We start from the raw sequence: 15,183 nt of genomic DNA on the forward strand, positions 1-15,183 counted from the left end.
AAAAACAAATCTATTCCTAAAAAACGACTTTTAGTCAACTAGGCCCGTTGTTTTTGTTAGTTTGCTTATGGTACATTTTTTAATACCACATTGGTACTATTATAAGGAAAAATGGTCTAGGATTAAGAGAAAAAAATTAAAAACTATCTCTACCATCCAAATTTTAACTCCACAAAGTAGTTGGATGTGAGTACAATATAAGTCAGATAGAACATAAGGGAAAACTTCCCTTTAACTTTAAGTAAAGGGAGTGTGCTTCTTGTTTGGTAGTATAGCCTACATTGGCAGAAAACAGATAATGAATGCCCCTCAAAAGGAGTCATTTTGGGGGTAGAAACGTCAGACTACACTCCCGGATAGAGAACATTTTTCCAATACATATATAATAATAGAGAAAATTGCATTGCCATCACCTGAATTTTGGTCCTTATTCAATGCCACCCCCTGGACTTCTCGAAACACCAAAGACACCCTCTGAAAATTCAAACAATTCTAAATCAGTCCCTGCCGTTAGCAGACCCTGTTAAGTGATAGAACCTCTGGTAATTTTTTACAGAATGCCCAAAACACCCTCGTTATTGTGAGAGGACAATATTATACTCCCTTTCCCTTCTTCTTCTAAACCCACACTCTCACTCTCACTCTTCACTCATACAAACAAGGAAAGCCCCATACCTGCAACTTGACCGCTCCCCTCCGATGTGTGATCGTGAGCACGTCTCCCCACCGACGTGCGATCATGAACACATCTCCGGATTCTAGAGTTTGAAACAACCCCTTATGTGACTCTAGGAGCCCGACAGAGTACAAGGTTTGTAAGGGAGCCCAAGCAGCTGATGCTTCAACACAAACTGAGGTAACAAGTGTGAGGAGAAACAAGGCCCCAGAAACTTGTACAAGAGGTGTTTCAATTGATGATGGTTCGCTAGACCTTGAATGCAATGAGAATCATGAGAACCATATTCCACAAGCTAAGGATAACTCCGAGCTGTGTAGGGATGAGATATACCCACCTCCATCTTCTTCGAGCACTTCTTCTAGTGGAAAGGCAGAGACTTAGTCTCTGATCAGGGCTGATGCTAATAAGATCAATAGCTTCAGGATAATTGAGGAGGAAGATACCCGCATGCCCTCCACTATGAAATTGAAGCCTGCAAACATGTGGATGCAATTGATCTCCTATGGGTCTATCCTGCAAACATGTGGATGCAATTGATCTCCTGTGGGTCTATCTCAGTGAAAGATCACCGTTTTGGTCTCGTACCTACCTACAAACATAGTTTTTCTCATTCAAAATTTCCCTCACCATTGTTTTCTAATACATTGATGTTGGGAGAGCTTGACTGTCTGTCAAAGAATCCAAGATCGATGGGTCTGAGATTGGAAGACAAAGAGTATTTCAGTGGAAGCTTGATTGAGACTAACACTTTCAGGGAAGGAGATGGGCCAACTGTTCTCTAAAGGTCTTCATCATACAATGCTAACAGGTAATTCTACTTACATCCTCTGTTTATTCTTCTTGGTAATTGGTGTTTCTCTTGTGGGATGAAATTCCAGAAATATTGGTTAAACCTAGGAAATGCATGAGATAACCTGATTTGGAGAATTTTGGCTAGATGTTTTGAGATCACACTTTCTTATTTTCTAGCTCTATTATACAACTGGAATTGCAAATACCTAATCCCAAGCATATTGATGGTATATTATTTGAGTATTAAACTAAAATTACTAATGAAATGCCTTATGCAGAATTTGGTAACTGCCTATTTATTAGGAAGGGACAATTCTGATTTTGGAACTTGCCTTCATTCAATAGAAGTGTTCACGATCGCACGCCAATGGGGAGATGTGCTCACAATAGCACACCGGAGGGGAGCGGTCAAGTTGCAGGTTTGGGGCTTTCCTTGTTCGTATGAGTGAGAGTGAGAGTGAGAGTGAGAGTGAGAGTTTGGGTTTATAAGAAGGGAAAGGGAGGATAATATTGTCCTCTCAAAATAGAGGGGGTGTTTTGGGCATCTTGTAAAAGACTAACAGAGGTTCTATCACTTAATAGGGTCTGCTAATGGTAGGGACTGATTTGGAATTGTTTGAATTTTCAGGGGGTGTCTTTGGTGTTTTGAAAAGTTCAGGGGGTGGCATGCAATTTTCTCATACTAATATTAATTCAAAACATATTTATGTTGATTCAACCGTATTTTACACATTATATTTCCTTCCAATTTAACGACAATTGGTGCGTGTTTCAGAAAAATGTCCAAAACATCCATGTAATGGTACCCTAGTAGTACCTACGCTGGGGGGTTAATCCATATCCCCTTCAACTACTGGGACACCCAATGAGGCATTTGACCAGAAACACCCCAACTTATAGGCACCCACCTCCAGACGCTGGATGCCTCTGGGCATCACAGTGGTTTGAGAGGGTCCAGACGTGCGTGGGGGGGGGGGGGAGGGATATGAAAATGGACGGCTAAAATCCTGTGACTTTTGGACACGTCACAAAAAATTGTGACACCACTTGATGCTGTGAATTCTAACAAACTAGGTTGACTAGTCTAGAATCTAGATTAGTAAACGAAGACCACTGCACTTGGTTCAAGAGTGAAAACCTAACTCCAATTCAATCTTTGAGTTTTATATAAATATGTTGAGAGAGAGAGGGATGGTCATGCCACCAGCTTTTATGAGCTAGAGACATACACTAATCATAGGAATGAACACAAGGGGGCAAGGGAGTCTTTCCAAAGGAAGAGGAAAGAGGAGATGACATACACTGCGCCACCTTGACAACATGCCCTGGCTTTTCCAACTTGTTTAATCGTTCTATACAATAGTACTGATGCCTAACCAACTTCATAGCGTGTAAGTTGGCTCGGACACCTTAGTTAAAAAAATAAATAAATAAAAAATAAAGAATCATAGTCTCCAGAAAATATGATCCGTGGACGACCCATGTCTAATTAAGGTATTAAAAGTGTTGAGAGTCCCCACGATTGAAAGATATCCATGAAGAAGGGAGGTGAGATTAAGGCACAGATTAGGGGCCTCCTCAGAGGAATCAAAGCAAGTTTGCTGATGGAACATGTAGGGATAAAGGCATGAACATAGAGTAGCTGATTCTTAAGGAGAAAGGAGGATGGCCATGGGAATGCTTTAGAACTTATTTTCAAAACTTTTTTTTATAAAGATCTGCAATAACAATATAGACAAGTGTTTTCTATCAGAGAGCGGTCCCTGTGTCTAGATACATGGTGCATGTGCCCTAGGAGGTGCATGGTGGCCATTGTGCGTCCCCCATGTATCTGTGGCATGAGCCGCTCTCTGATAGAAAACTTTGTCCCTAACAGTATAATATACCTTTTTGCAAGTGCTAGCTTATAGTACTAGGAAGATAGGTGGAGCATGAGTAAATGTGATCATTTTTTTTTCGTAAATAAATTTCTATTCATTAAAGTGAGCAAAGCTCATAGTTGCCAAATTACAGAATTCCATCAACTATGAAGTGGAAATATGTCAAACTGTCCTACTTGTACATGCGATCAGGGTCATAAGGCTGTAGTTGATCGTTTGGCTTAAGTTTTTATTGTTCATCAAAAATACAGATTTCAAACGAAATATTCTTGTATTGACTTGGTTTAACCAAGTCGAACTGAATCAATAATGGGTCAGTCTGCTGTAACCCTAGCTATATTACATGCATGGAAAGCATTTAGTTTTTTGACTTTAAAGGGTTGGGCGTGAAGTCTGCCCGCGCTTGGTATTTCCCTCATATTTTTCTTCTTAGACTAATAAAATTGGATCAATTACATACCTCAATTATATGAACCTAGACAATAAGACTTTGCTCTAAAGCATCAACATGGGAGAAATTTGGGGCTTCCATGGGGGTGGGGAGGTCATTTTGTACCACCTTGTGTCTACTCGCAAATGCTCAGCTCCCAGAAAGAGTTCTTTTTCCCTAACAAATTATAGTGGAAACTGTTTTATGGGAAAAAGAACCCAGTCCATTTCTTGTCTCTATCTCTTTTCTCCCCCAAATAAGGGACATGGATGACTTTTCACATGGGGAAGAGAGAGTTAGACACATGAGAGCGGTAGCATAGGCCACACTCTCAAACAAAGTTTTTTTTCTCCAATTTTATATATGGGCGATAGAACGTTTCTTAGTCGCATGGCTACTATGTCACCATATGGTTCAAGGGTAGGGTGGTCTTTTCATGCCCGACTATGTTTGGGTATAGAGTACGCGACTAGGGAGCATTCTTTTTCCCTTTTATATTGACTTTAGACTTTAGAGTAGTTTCAGGTTACGTGAGTATGTAATCCATGCTAATCAAAAGATTATCTTTCTAACCCATATATATATATATATATATATATACACACACACCAAATAAGAACCAATCTCTTCTTGATTTTATAGCCATTTATTTTTTGGATTATATTAATAATATCTCAATATAACATTCAAATAGTGGATTCGATACAATCAAAATTGTTTCATGCATGGAAATCCTTACTTCTCCTCGCTGTGCTGTTTTTGATGGACTAAGTACCATGTGAAGTCAGCAATAAGTTACTGTCAACACCCACCCACCTCATCTTCCCCTTCAACTTGATGGACTCATACAAACGGGGGGGGGGGAGGGAAGGATGGACGAACTGATTTCATGTCTAGTATTTTTCTATTCCATTTCTTTGATGATGTTGTCATCTGTTTCCTTCTTGGTTTTTTTAAAGAAGTTATAATCACATGCCTTGATTCAATATATTTAGTAGGGGAAGGGATTCATCAAAGGTTACGTGTACAATTATGCACAAAACCTTAGGCCTATTTAGTTTGTGTAACTAATAATTGAGCGAACGTTGGGCATGTCCGCTCTAGGCACATGCGTGTTGGGCAAACTCATGAGCGAGTTTGGATGGGGAGAGGCAAGGGTGTCTTTTCTAGAGATGGTGAGAGGGAGTGACTTATGGCTGGGCAGCTGTCTCTTGCATGTGGCCATCGTCTTTTTACAATTTGATGGGACATAACCATAAGATTGAAGATATTTTTACACTTCGTAAAATAAAGGGAACTAATTATTTTATGAGAGAGGATTCTTTGGGCAAGAGGCATAGAGGAGCACACCAATGACGTGCATAGAAAGACAATGAGGTCATTTAATGTGAAGAAAAAAAAGATAGAGAGATGGATAGAGGGTGCTTGCATACCCTCCCCGGAGGCTTAGAGAACCTTTACTGTTGTTCTCTAGAGAACCCATATACACATGCATTACATCTTATCCCGCTTGATTGAGAATCCCTTTCTTCACAAAATCGATGAAATCTTCTATCAACACTGCTGGAAAGAGGAGATAGGGTTCTCTGTGTGCACAAACGTTGTTCCCAACTCTGACTTTCATCCCACTATATCGCTATTGCTACAACAGAATAGATGGGCAACTAGGGGTTGACATAGATTAGTTGGAGTGAACTTAATCATAACTGCTTTGTTATCTACTTTGAATCAGTAATAGAGTTTTTTGGTTCTTTAGATTGATTTAACACGAGCTGCAAGTAACATGTTCTGCTCAATTTTACATTTTTTATAGATAAGTGAGTCGTCCATATATGATTTAAGTGAAAACAAACAATGGACAAGAGTTGGAAATTCAAAATCTCATACTGCATCTCTGTTTGCCAGTAGCCATTAAAACATATCAATCTCTTGTGCCACGCTATACGATGTATAGCGAACCCCCGCGCTTCAGATTTGAACTCCCTTCACCTTAGGTTAAAAAAGTATTTTGTCTATGTAAACTATAATATAATAAGTATAATAAAATTTGGACCTGGATCGCTAAGTGTTTACCAGGTTGAGTGGTCTGAGCGTCCAAACACATGGAAGGTGAAATGACCATGTTATCCCAATTATTCCTCTCTTTTTAGATGCTTGACACGCAATCTCATTCGCCTCCATGCTGGCATCCTGCACCAGTCTGGACGTTTCTTACGCCACAGACTGGGTTTCCCCCCCAAATTTTTTACTTAATTTATGAGATGGGCAATAATGTAGATTTTTTTTTTTACTTAAAAAAATTCGTTGTGTTGGGTGAGGTTAATTTAATTTAATTTTTTTAATTATTTTTTCTAGGGGTGGGGTGAGGAATAAAATTTAGATGCTACCCGTCGGTGGCACTATCTCATTTAGCTATATGTACACCTCTAACATTTAATGCTGAAACCCAATCTAACGGGACAAGTTCCTTTATTGTTATCGTTAATTATATTTAATTCCTCTTTTAGCCTTATTGATAAAATAAAAATTAAACACCATCTTCTATTCATCATCTTCTTCTCCACTTATTCCCCTCTCAACAAGTTTAAAAGTACCTTTTTTTTTTTTTTTTTAATTTATTTAAGTTATGTGTAGTGGTAAAGGTTTGATCATGAATCTCACTTCTTGATGTCCCCTCTAAGCCAACTACGCTAACCCCTTAGGGTTAAATTAGATCCATCAAACTTAATCAATCATTGTTTTTCATCATCAATAAATCGTGTGGATATTTTTCTCAACTACGATCATACCACCAACTCGAACCTCCATGATAGCAAACCTCTTCAAGGTTTTTTCTTGCATTCCCTTGATTTCCCTCCGATTCAGGAGGACCTATCTCAACTGAACATTGAACAAGACAATCAAATCGTCAATGAGGCGGATGACAAAAGGAATTAAATATTAATTAAGAGATAAGAGTGAAGGAGCTTATTCCATTATATTGGACTTCAGCCTTTTATATTGGAGGTGTACACATGGTTCATTGAGACAGTGTCACACAAGGATAGCAACTCGTGTAGCAGCTAAATTTTATCTAGGTTGGGGGCGAGGGAATGCAGGTTAGCATGATCACGGTGACCGACTTTTTTTGGTGCATTGTGGATTCAAGGTTGTGAGTTTGAAGATATTTTCGGATATGCTACACATGGCGTAGCGATGATCGGTAATTACAATCATACAAAAAAGATTCCATTTTACACCCTAACTAGAGAATTTTTTTCCCCTTATACTCACTCTGCAATACACTTGCTTATCTTTTCAGAAAATTTTCCAACAAAATTTGGTCCCCACCAAAGGATACAAAATCTGGATTAAATCTTATTGTATAACTAAGCACAGTACATATATTAAGATGTCATTATTCTATATGCACTATACAAGACGAGGCTAATAATGACACTAACAAAGTGGCCTTCTCCAATTATACGAAAGACTACACAACCATCAAGATTTCACCGAAAAAAACTTTCTTAAAATTTGATTTTTTTTGACAATTTTACCCTTGGTCTGTGTCATTCCACCGATATGGGATCGATCAAATATATCGGAATTAATGATGATATCGATCTGAGACTAATACCAATTCCTAAAACCATGCTTACACAATGAGTACCAAAAATGGATCCTGCTCCTCTCCATTGAGTCCAAGGACCAGGGAGCCATATCATGGCTGAAAGGACCGGCATGCATCCATAGGCCACCCCAGCTGTGGAATGACTCCTTAATCCCCGGGCTCCATGAAGAGGATCTTTTCCACAAAAAATAAAGTAATTAAATAGAGTTCTCAAACTTGGTTGTTGAATGCCCTATTTGTCAAAATAAGTATGCAAATTCAGCTGACATTATAGCTTACAATTAAATTCAGAAGTTTGGGGGCAAAGTGTTTGACTGGTTTCTCTTCCCAAATTCAGCGGAGAATCCAAATGAAACAAAATAAATTTACAAGAAAAAAAGACTTTGTTTGGGAGTATGTGTACATCAATACTCTCATTTGTCTATCTCTCTCCTACCATGTGAACAATCATTTATATACCTTATTTGGTAGAGGAGAGTGATAGACGCCAATGGTCCTAGACAAAGAACCGATTCCCTAAATTTATATACAAAGAATAACAAAGAACTTCAGGGATTGGGGGCGGAGGACTCAAAGGGGAGACAATCATGCAAGGGATGAAGCTTAGTGCTTATAAAAATCTATTAATTAATAAATGTTTTAGAGTCACATGAATGAAAATATCTAAAGCTTAACATAATCAGGATTTTTTTTTTTTTTTTTTTTAATTTCATCTTACCTCATTTAATGGATTTACAATTTCCAAAAAAGGTGCTTAGTACTTTATATTAAATCTATGAGTGGCATTATTAAATTTTTGGTGACCTTAACAAAAACCAATAATATACTGAACCCAATTAATGTATATAACCGACTTTATATAACTGTCCACTGCCCTTAGTTTAGAAATAGGAACGTAATTAAGAAGGAACCCCCAAAGTCATAAAAGATTAGAAGTCAAAGAAATACAACACTAACTGCGTCGTTGTGTATAGATTAATGAGATATCAACATCATAAGTTGACATTCAAATATTCGATATTACCCAAGATACACTTGAGCCTTTGGACCAAGTGGAACAAGACTAATTCATATTAGATAGAGGTATTCAAAACTACCATTGTCTCTCTCTAAAACACTATATCTCTCTTTTTGTAATTTTATTAAAAAAAGGGAAAAAAGAACGTTACCCACTTGCATGTGTTTATGTCTTTATAGGTAGGTACGATATTATTCTACTACCACCGGCCCATACATTGAAGATGCCTCAATGTGGCTTTCTATTGGTCTACGAACTGGCACAATCACCGTACACGTGGGTAGAGTTATTTTGCTTAAAAAAGATTTAGTTTATATGTACAAACGTGTATATATATGGTTGTATCTTTCCACGGTACCGTTGGATGAGGGTATATCTAGAAATATCCTTTCCCTATTTCTCCAACAAGTTACTTTAACAAATTATTGGAACACCTTTGTTATGATACCAATCATTAAAATTACCTAAAAACCCTGAAAAACCTCCATTCAAATGGCTTATTTTATGTGGAAGTGTAATGGCAAAGCACCTCCTTTACTGGGGCTGGCAACATAAGCATGTTATGGTAACCACGTGGTGCCACATTTGGTATTTAAATTTTGGACAAAGGATGGGTACATATGCTACCTCCAGACAAGTTGGCAAGTTAGCGTACTAGACGGGTTGGTAGAGAAAGCTGGTGGTCCTTTACCCCATTTCAAGGGCGTGTGAAGAAAAGAGAGATAGACAAGTATAACTTGAATAGCCTGACGGCGTGTATAGACTTTTCTTGAATTTTCACAATAAAGAGGTTCTATCAAACCCCTATCAATGTGTAAAATGGTAATTCCATGTTATTTCTTTTTTAATATAAATTATACACGTCTAGGGAAGAAGAAGAGTCATACAATAACTAATATCATCAAATGAGAAAAAGGGTAAGATAATAATCTATGTAGAGACATGTACAATCATGTAAACCCTATTCCTAATAATTATACAATTTATTGGTCATGAGTTCAATTTTTTTTCTTGTGGCCTAGCTATTCAGAAAACAATAGAAAATAAATATACAAGGAGAATATGGTCATTACATTAATGACAATTTTACAAAAATAATATTATGAAATAAAGATTGTAATGGCAAAAATGTAATTTACCATAAGACCATAGTTGAATATTATCATAGAATCTTATAAATAGAGGCTTCTCCCTCCCTTCCTAGTATCTCTCCCAAACTGTATACACACAAAGATGCAGCAAGCAAAGGCCTTTTCCAATACGCAGCACTTCTCCGTCGGCGGTGGAAACGGCCGGAATCTGCCACATCATCATGTAAGAACCCCGGCAACCGCTTCCAAATTCCGGCGACAATCAGTCTCAGCAGTGGCATCGCCGCCACGTCCAAGTGAGACAGTAATACACTCGATGCCACCGGAGAAGAGAGAGGTGTTCAAATCGCTTGATGGGTGGGCTACAGAAACCATACTCCCGATGTTAAAGCCAGTGGAGCAATCTTGGCAGCCACATGATTTCTTGCCGGACTCCACACAGCCGACCGATTCATTCATGGACCAAGTCAGGGTCCTACGTGAACAAACCTCTGGATTGCCGGACGATTACTTGGTGGCACTGGTGGGTGATATGATCACTGAAGAGGCTCTGCCAACTTACATGTCTATGCTGAACCGGTTTGATGGGGTTGAGGATGAGACCGGATCTTGCTCGGACCCTTGGTCTGTTTGGACCAGGGCTTGGACCGCTGAAGAGAACCGGCATGGCGATCTGCTCAAGACGTACCTTTACTTGTCCGGACGTGTCAACATGCCAACCATCGAGCGCACTATTCAGCATCTCATCGGTGCCGGCATGGTAAGTTCTGATCATTCCTCTTTCTCTCTCCTATTTTCAATGGTAGAAAATGGGACAAGTGTTGAATGTTTAACCGTATCAGTAGGTGATCGTACAAATAGTGAATCCATTCCCCCAAAACTGAATCATGTTCTCATTTAAGAACAATCACGTACGCCTCTTTGGTTGCCATGTGGACTCCACTCTGCACAGGTTGTTGAATTGAGTGGAGTACAAGCGGCAACTAAAGACACATATGCTCATGTCTCGTACGAGAACATGATCCAGCCTTCCCACTTTGCTTAGATACCCTTACTTAAGTCACAAACCCCTAGTGGCCTATGTACCTTAGATCATATTTGACAAACCAGGTTTTTTGACTCCAATTAAAAAACTATAAAAAATAAAAAAATCTGGGGACTCGATCTAGTGAAACCTAGCCCGGGTGTGTCATTCTTATTTAATTTTTTTAATATAATAAATATATATAAATTAATAAAAATATAGAAAATAGAAAAAATAAAAAAGGAAAACGTGTGTACGATTGAATTTTTGAGCTTATAGCTTAATAATATAAGTGAACTATTGATATAAAAGTAATGAATTAATTTGAGAGTATTTAAATAATGGTTAGACTTGCCGACTCGATTGTTTAATGACCAAGTCTTGTCAAATTTTTACCCTGATCCGAGTTTACATGCCTCTTGACATGCAGGAGACTGGGTTGGAAAACAACCCATACTTGGGATTCGTATACACATCATTCCAAGAGAGGGCAACATTCATATCACACGGAAACACAGCTCGTTTGGCGAAGGAGCATGGTGATCTAGCGCTTGCACGCATATGCGGCATAATAGCATCGGACGAGAAGCGCCACGAGAATGCTTACATCAAGATGGTGGAGAAGCTATTAGAGATGGACCCTACAGACACCATGTTGGCCATCTCTGATATGATGCACAAGAACATCACCATGCCTGCTCACTTGATGTATGATGGTGAGGACCCACATTTGTTCCATCACTTCTCTGCCGTTGCACAGAGGCTCGGTGTATATACAGCCAAGGACTATGCAGATATATTGGACTTCTTGGTTGGGAGGTGGAAGCTGGAGAAGATAGAGGGCCTGAGCAGCTCTGGCCACCAAGCACAAGATTTCGTCTGTGGGTTGGCACCCAGGCTTAGGAAGCTACAAGAACGAGCTGATCAAAGGGCCCACAAGATGCAGCCACAAAATGTAAGGTTCAGCTGGATATTCAACAAGGAGGTTACTTTGTAAGATAGGAGATTCACTGAGGCAGTGGAGAGGTAGACCCAATATGAGGAACACCTGATCAGTAGAAGAAAAATTGAGGAAGTAGTATATGCTTATGGGTCAAAGTTGCAAGGGCTTAGTTATCCAACCTATCTGCTTGAAGTTGTCCATAAAAAATTATCATAGGAAAACATATACAAGTGATGGTAAAAATATGTGTTATAGATTTTTGTACCACATCTTATTTTTAAATTTATATCTGATGCCACCCTAGTTTTCTAAAAATATCAACTATATCACCTATATTGTTAACTAAATTATACTTAAATCCATTCTGTTAGAGATGAAACTGTAAGTGGTGATGTGGCATGGTTGATATTTCTTAAATGGCAAGTTTATCCTTTCTAAACACTTTCTCAAGGGTAAACTTACTATTTTACCCTTCGTTGTTAAAAGTCCCAAATCAACCATCTCCCGAATGCAATAAAATATTTAGGGCTTCTGTCTCATACAAGGAGAGGATAAATATTCCTTACAAACACCAATGATCATGTTGACAAAGATTAACCTTCACTGACGATGTCGTACCACCCCGACCATATCTGTGATCATCCAAGAAGAAACGGTTCGAAATGAATGCTGGGGGTGCAGGGGAGACTTGCACCATATTCTGAATAGAACTCATCTCACCTTACAGGACAAAATATCTAAAGAGAAACAAAGTCTAAAGATCCCAATTCGTTGGAACTGATCACAAGATCTCAGAATCATCAGAAATAGTACTTAGATTGGTTTCAAGTGTTCATAACCTCAAAACCAATCGGCCAATCAATCTTCCTTAAATTATCAAGATCTTACAAATAGCAAAAGCAACGATTCTTTCACATGCAATTAATTCCTCGGCTATAACATCACAGACATCTAAGAAATACAAGCAAACCTCCAAGGCAAGGATTTGAAACAAAAGAAAAAGGTCTGGAACAGGGGAGGCAATCCGGAGCAAAGGTTGATGGCTTATATGGTCTCTCTCCAGTCCTGATGCAACCCAACTAAGTATCCTCGCCGGTGGCGGAGCTTGGTAGTAACAAGCAGGTGATGCAGGGACACCTGAACTAGAGCCAATAGCATTGGCACCCATTTCAAATCGTTTCTATGGGTGTTTATATTGGTAGACCTAATAGAGTCAAAATGGTCTTTCCAGTTCTAAACTAATGGTGTTATGGGTGCCGTTGATATGTTTTAGAAAACAAGGATAGTATCAGATATAAGTTGAAAAATAAGAGGTGGAACAAGAAAAATTTCCATAATAATTTGAATATTGTAGGTGCATAAAATTTTAGCCATTGAAATAATAAAACCCACTCATGGATAGTTTGTGGGCCCTACAACAAGACATATGACGTCAATAAATTGAGCTCTATGCATCAACTTCCCACACTAAAGTTGCCTTAAAAGGAAGGCTATGAGGGCCTTGTTGGTGATATGTACAATGATTGACCAATTTTCAATCCATGGATTTAGTAGTAGTTTTGTTTTGTCATTTCCATGAATTCTTCATGTATTTATAAACAAAACTTTTTTTTTTTTTTAAATGACTATTCTTCGTCCTCTCTCTTTAAACGTGTTCAATTTTATTTTTTTTTCCCCTTTCTTTTTATGGAAAATATTCCAATTTAAGATTTCTTTTACTCTATTTTATGGGCTGGGAAATCGAGACTGAGTCTCATAGTTATTATCAAAGAAAAATCAGCAAAACTGTTTTTATATTAAAATCATAAATTATAGTGATTCCATCTATATTCAAAAGTTCTTGCCTTGCTCAACCATGCATGAGGCAAGACAGTGAAATAAGTTACCTAAATAAATATTATAAAAATAATAATGAGGTAGTCATTGAGTACATTGCATGCTAATTCCAACTAACTAAAATAACTAAACTACTTAATCATTGAGTTAAAGCAATTATGTGAAAGAGAAGGAAACCATCAAAGTCTCAAGGTAACCAACCAAGGCCAACTCTATATGAATCAACCTTCTTTCCTAACTACATTGCTTCAGCTATAATAAAAATTCCTTTAGACCACATAAATGTTGAGGATGAGTTCTTTTCGTTCCTTTACTTAATCAAATATTAACTACAAGAGTTGTAGCTTCAAACTTGAAACTGTTTTGAGCAATAATGGGATGATGGTGACCGATGATTTCTACTGGTTGAAAAAATGTTGGATGTTCTTTTGGAAGTAAGATATTCATCATAAATTAAATTGTTTGGATGGAGAATTTTCAATCAGACTTACCCATAAAAATGCGTATGGAAAAATGGTTGTCTAAGAATTCATTATGTTTTGTTTATAAGCAATTGTGTAAATTTGAATTGTTACACTTGTTCTCACATGTCCTTCCTTTTTCCAAAAGAATTTGTGCTGCTAGGGTGTTGGGTGTTTGTACAGAGCATTGGATAAATGATTCTTTACTTGCTCTTTTCATAGATCTATTTTCTTCTTCGTGCCTCAACTTCTTGTCTCGTATGGAATGTAAATGGTTCTTTTATGTTTCTCACATTTCCCTCTATTTCATTTGAGATCATAGGAATCAAGTTCTTTTTCGTAGAGTCTCCCCTAGCTAAGAATGATTTATTGTTCAAGTTACCAGATGAGGATCATGCTATATTGATTGTTAGTGGAATGTCTGCGCCACTTGAATATTTGGCAGGATGGGTTGCTATTATATGTATTCATAACCAACCTGTCTTTGTGGGGATCGACTTTGGTGGTGTAGGAGACATGGTGGAAGCAACAACAATGGGAGTTCTCGGTCTTTAAGTATCAATGTCTTTAGCTTTCAAGGAGATTGAGGTTCAAATGGATTCTAATAAAGTATTTTTTTTTCAACCAAGACGGAGGGTGGTTTATAGACTTAACAAGAGAACTTCATCAACTCAAAATACTTATAATCCAAGAAATATAGGTATGGATGCCCTCTGACTCCATCAATATCGGGATGGAGTCAGCCCTATCTGCCCCAGATCCGAGCCAAGACCTCGTCTATAATCAACGAATCATCCTCCAACAGATTCCAAGCAGGAGGAATGGACCCCTTTCCCGAACAGCTAATCACCCCAAGAGAGGTGGAAATGGCTACGTCATGGGGCTCAACACCATCAGGCGAAGATCTTCATCCCTTCTCCTCTTTCTACCTTCTTGGCTCGGGGTCGGCAGGTTCTTTGAGCGGTTGAGGAGAGGCCTTTTGTAGTATGGGATCCTTTTTTGTGACACTGCGCACAGGGGAGGACCCATTGGGGTTTTTCCTTTATCCGTCCCTCAAGGAGGGAGCATTTCCTTCTCCAAATGTTTTTCACTTCCTTCATGATGTTCCCAGGTTGACACTGAGAGGGGGGTGAATCAGTGGCTCCAAAAATTCCTTAATTGCCACCCAACAAGAACTTCCAATTTTCAAATTCTAGATTGGCCGGGGCAATCCCGTAATTACCAATCATGCAAACAACGACACGTCCACCTCACACCACAATGTGGTTGAGTCTACCAGACAGTGTCCCACCACTCTGCACAACACGCACTTCAAATATATGTAGAAAAATAAATGCGAGACAATAACACCAGATATACGTGGTTCAGCCAGAGTGCCTACTCCACGGAGGAATACCCATATAGGGTTTCTTATTT

General features: G+C 38.5%; 1 protein-coding gene and 1 pseudogene across 1 annotated transcript; both read left to right on the forward strand.

The window, feature by feature from the left end:
• Positions 1-792: 792 nt before the first annotated feature.
• On the forward strand, positions 793-1,491 carry LOC122067194 (annotated as a pseudogene).
• Positions 1,492-9,627: 8,136 nt separating this feature from the next.
• Positions 9,628-11,945, forward strand: LOC122067195 (stearoyl-[acyl-carrier-protein] 9-desaturase 6, chloroplastic-like). The gene is made up of 2 exons (XM_042631036.1): positions 9,628-10,263; positions 10,958-11,945. Exons 1-2 carry the CDS (start codon positions 9,646-9,648, stop codon positions 11,522-11,524), a joined length of 1,185 nt encoding a protein of 394 aa, XP_042486970.1. The 5' UTR covers positions 9,628-9,645; the 3' UTR covers positions 11,525-11,945.
• Positions 11,946-15,183: the final 3,238 nt, after the last annotated feature.

Source organism: Macadamia integrifolia, unplaced genomic scaffold (genome assembly GCF_013358625.1).
Source record: "Macadamia integrifolia cultivar HAES 741 unplaced genomic scaffold, SCU_Mint_v3 scaffold2752, whole genome shotgun sequence".
In the NCBI taxonomy this organism is placed as follows: domain Eukaryota; kingdom Viridiplantae; phylum Streptophyta; class Magnoliopsida; order Proteales; family Proteaceae; genus Macadamia; species Macadamia integrifolia.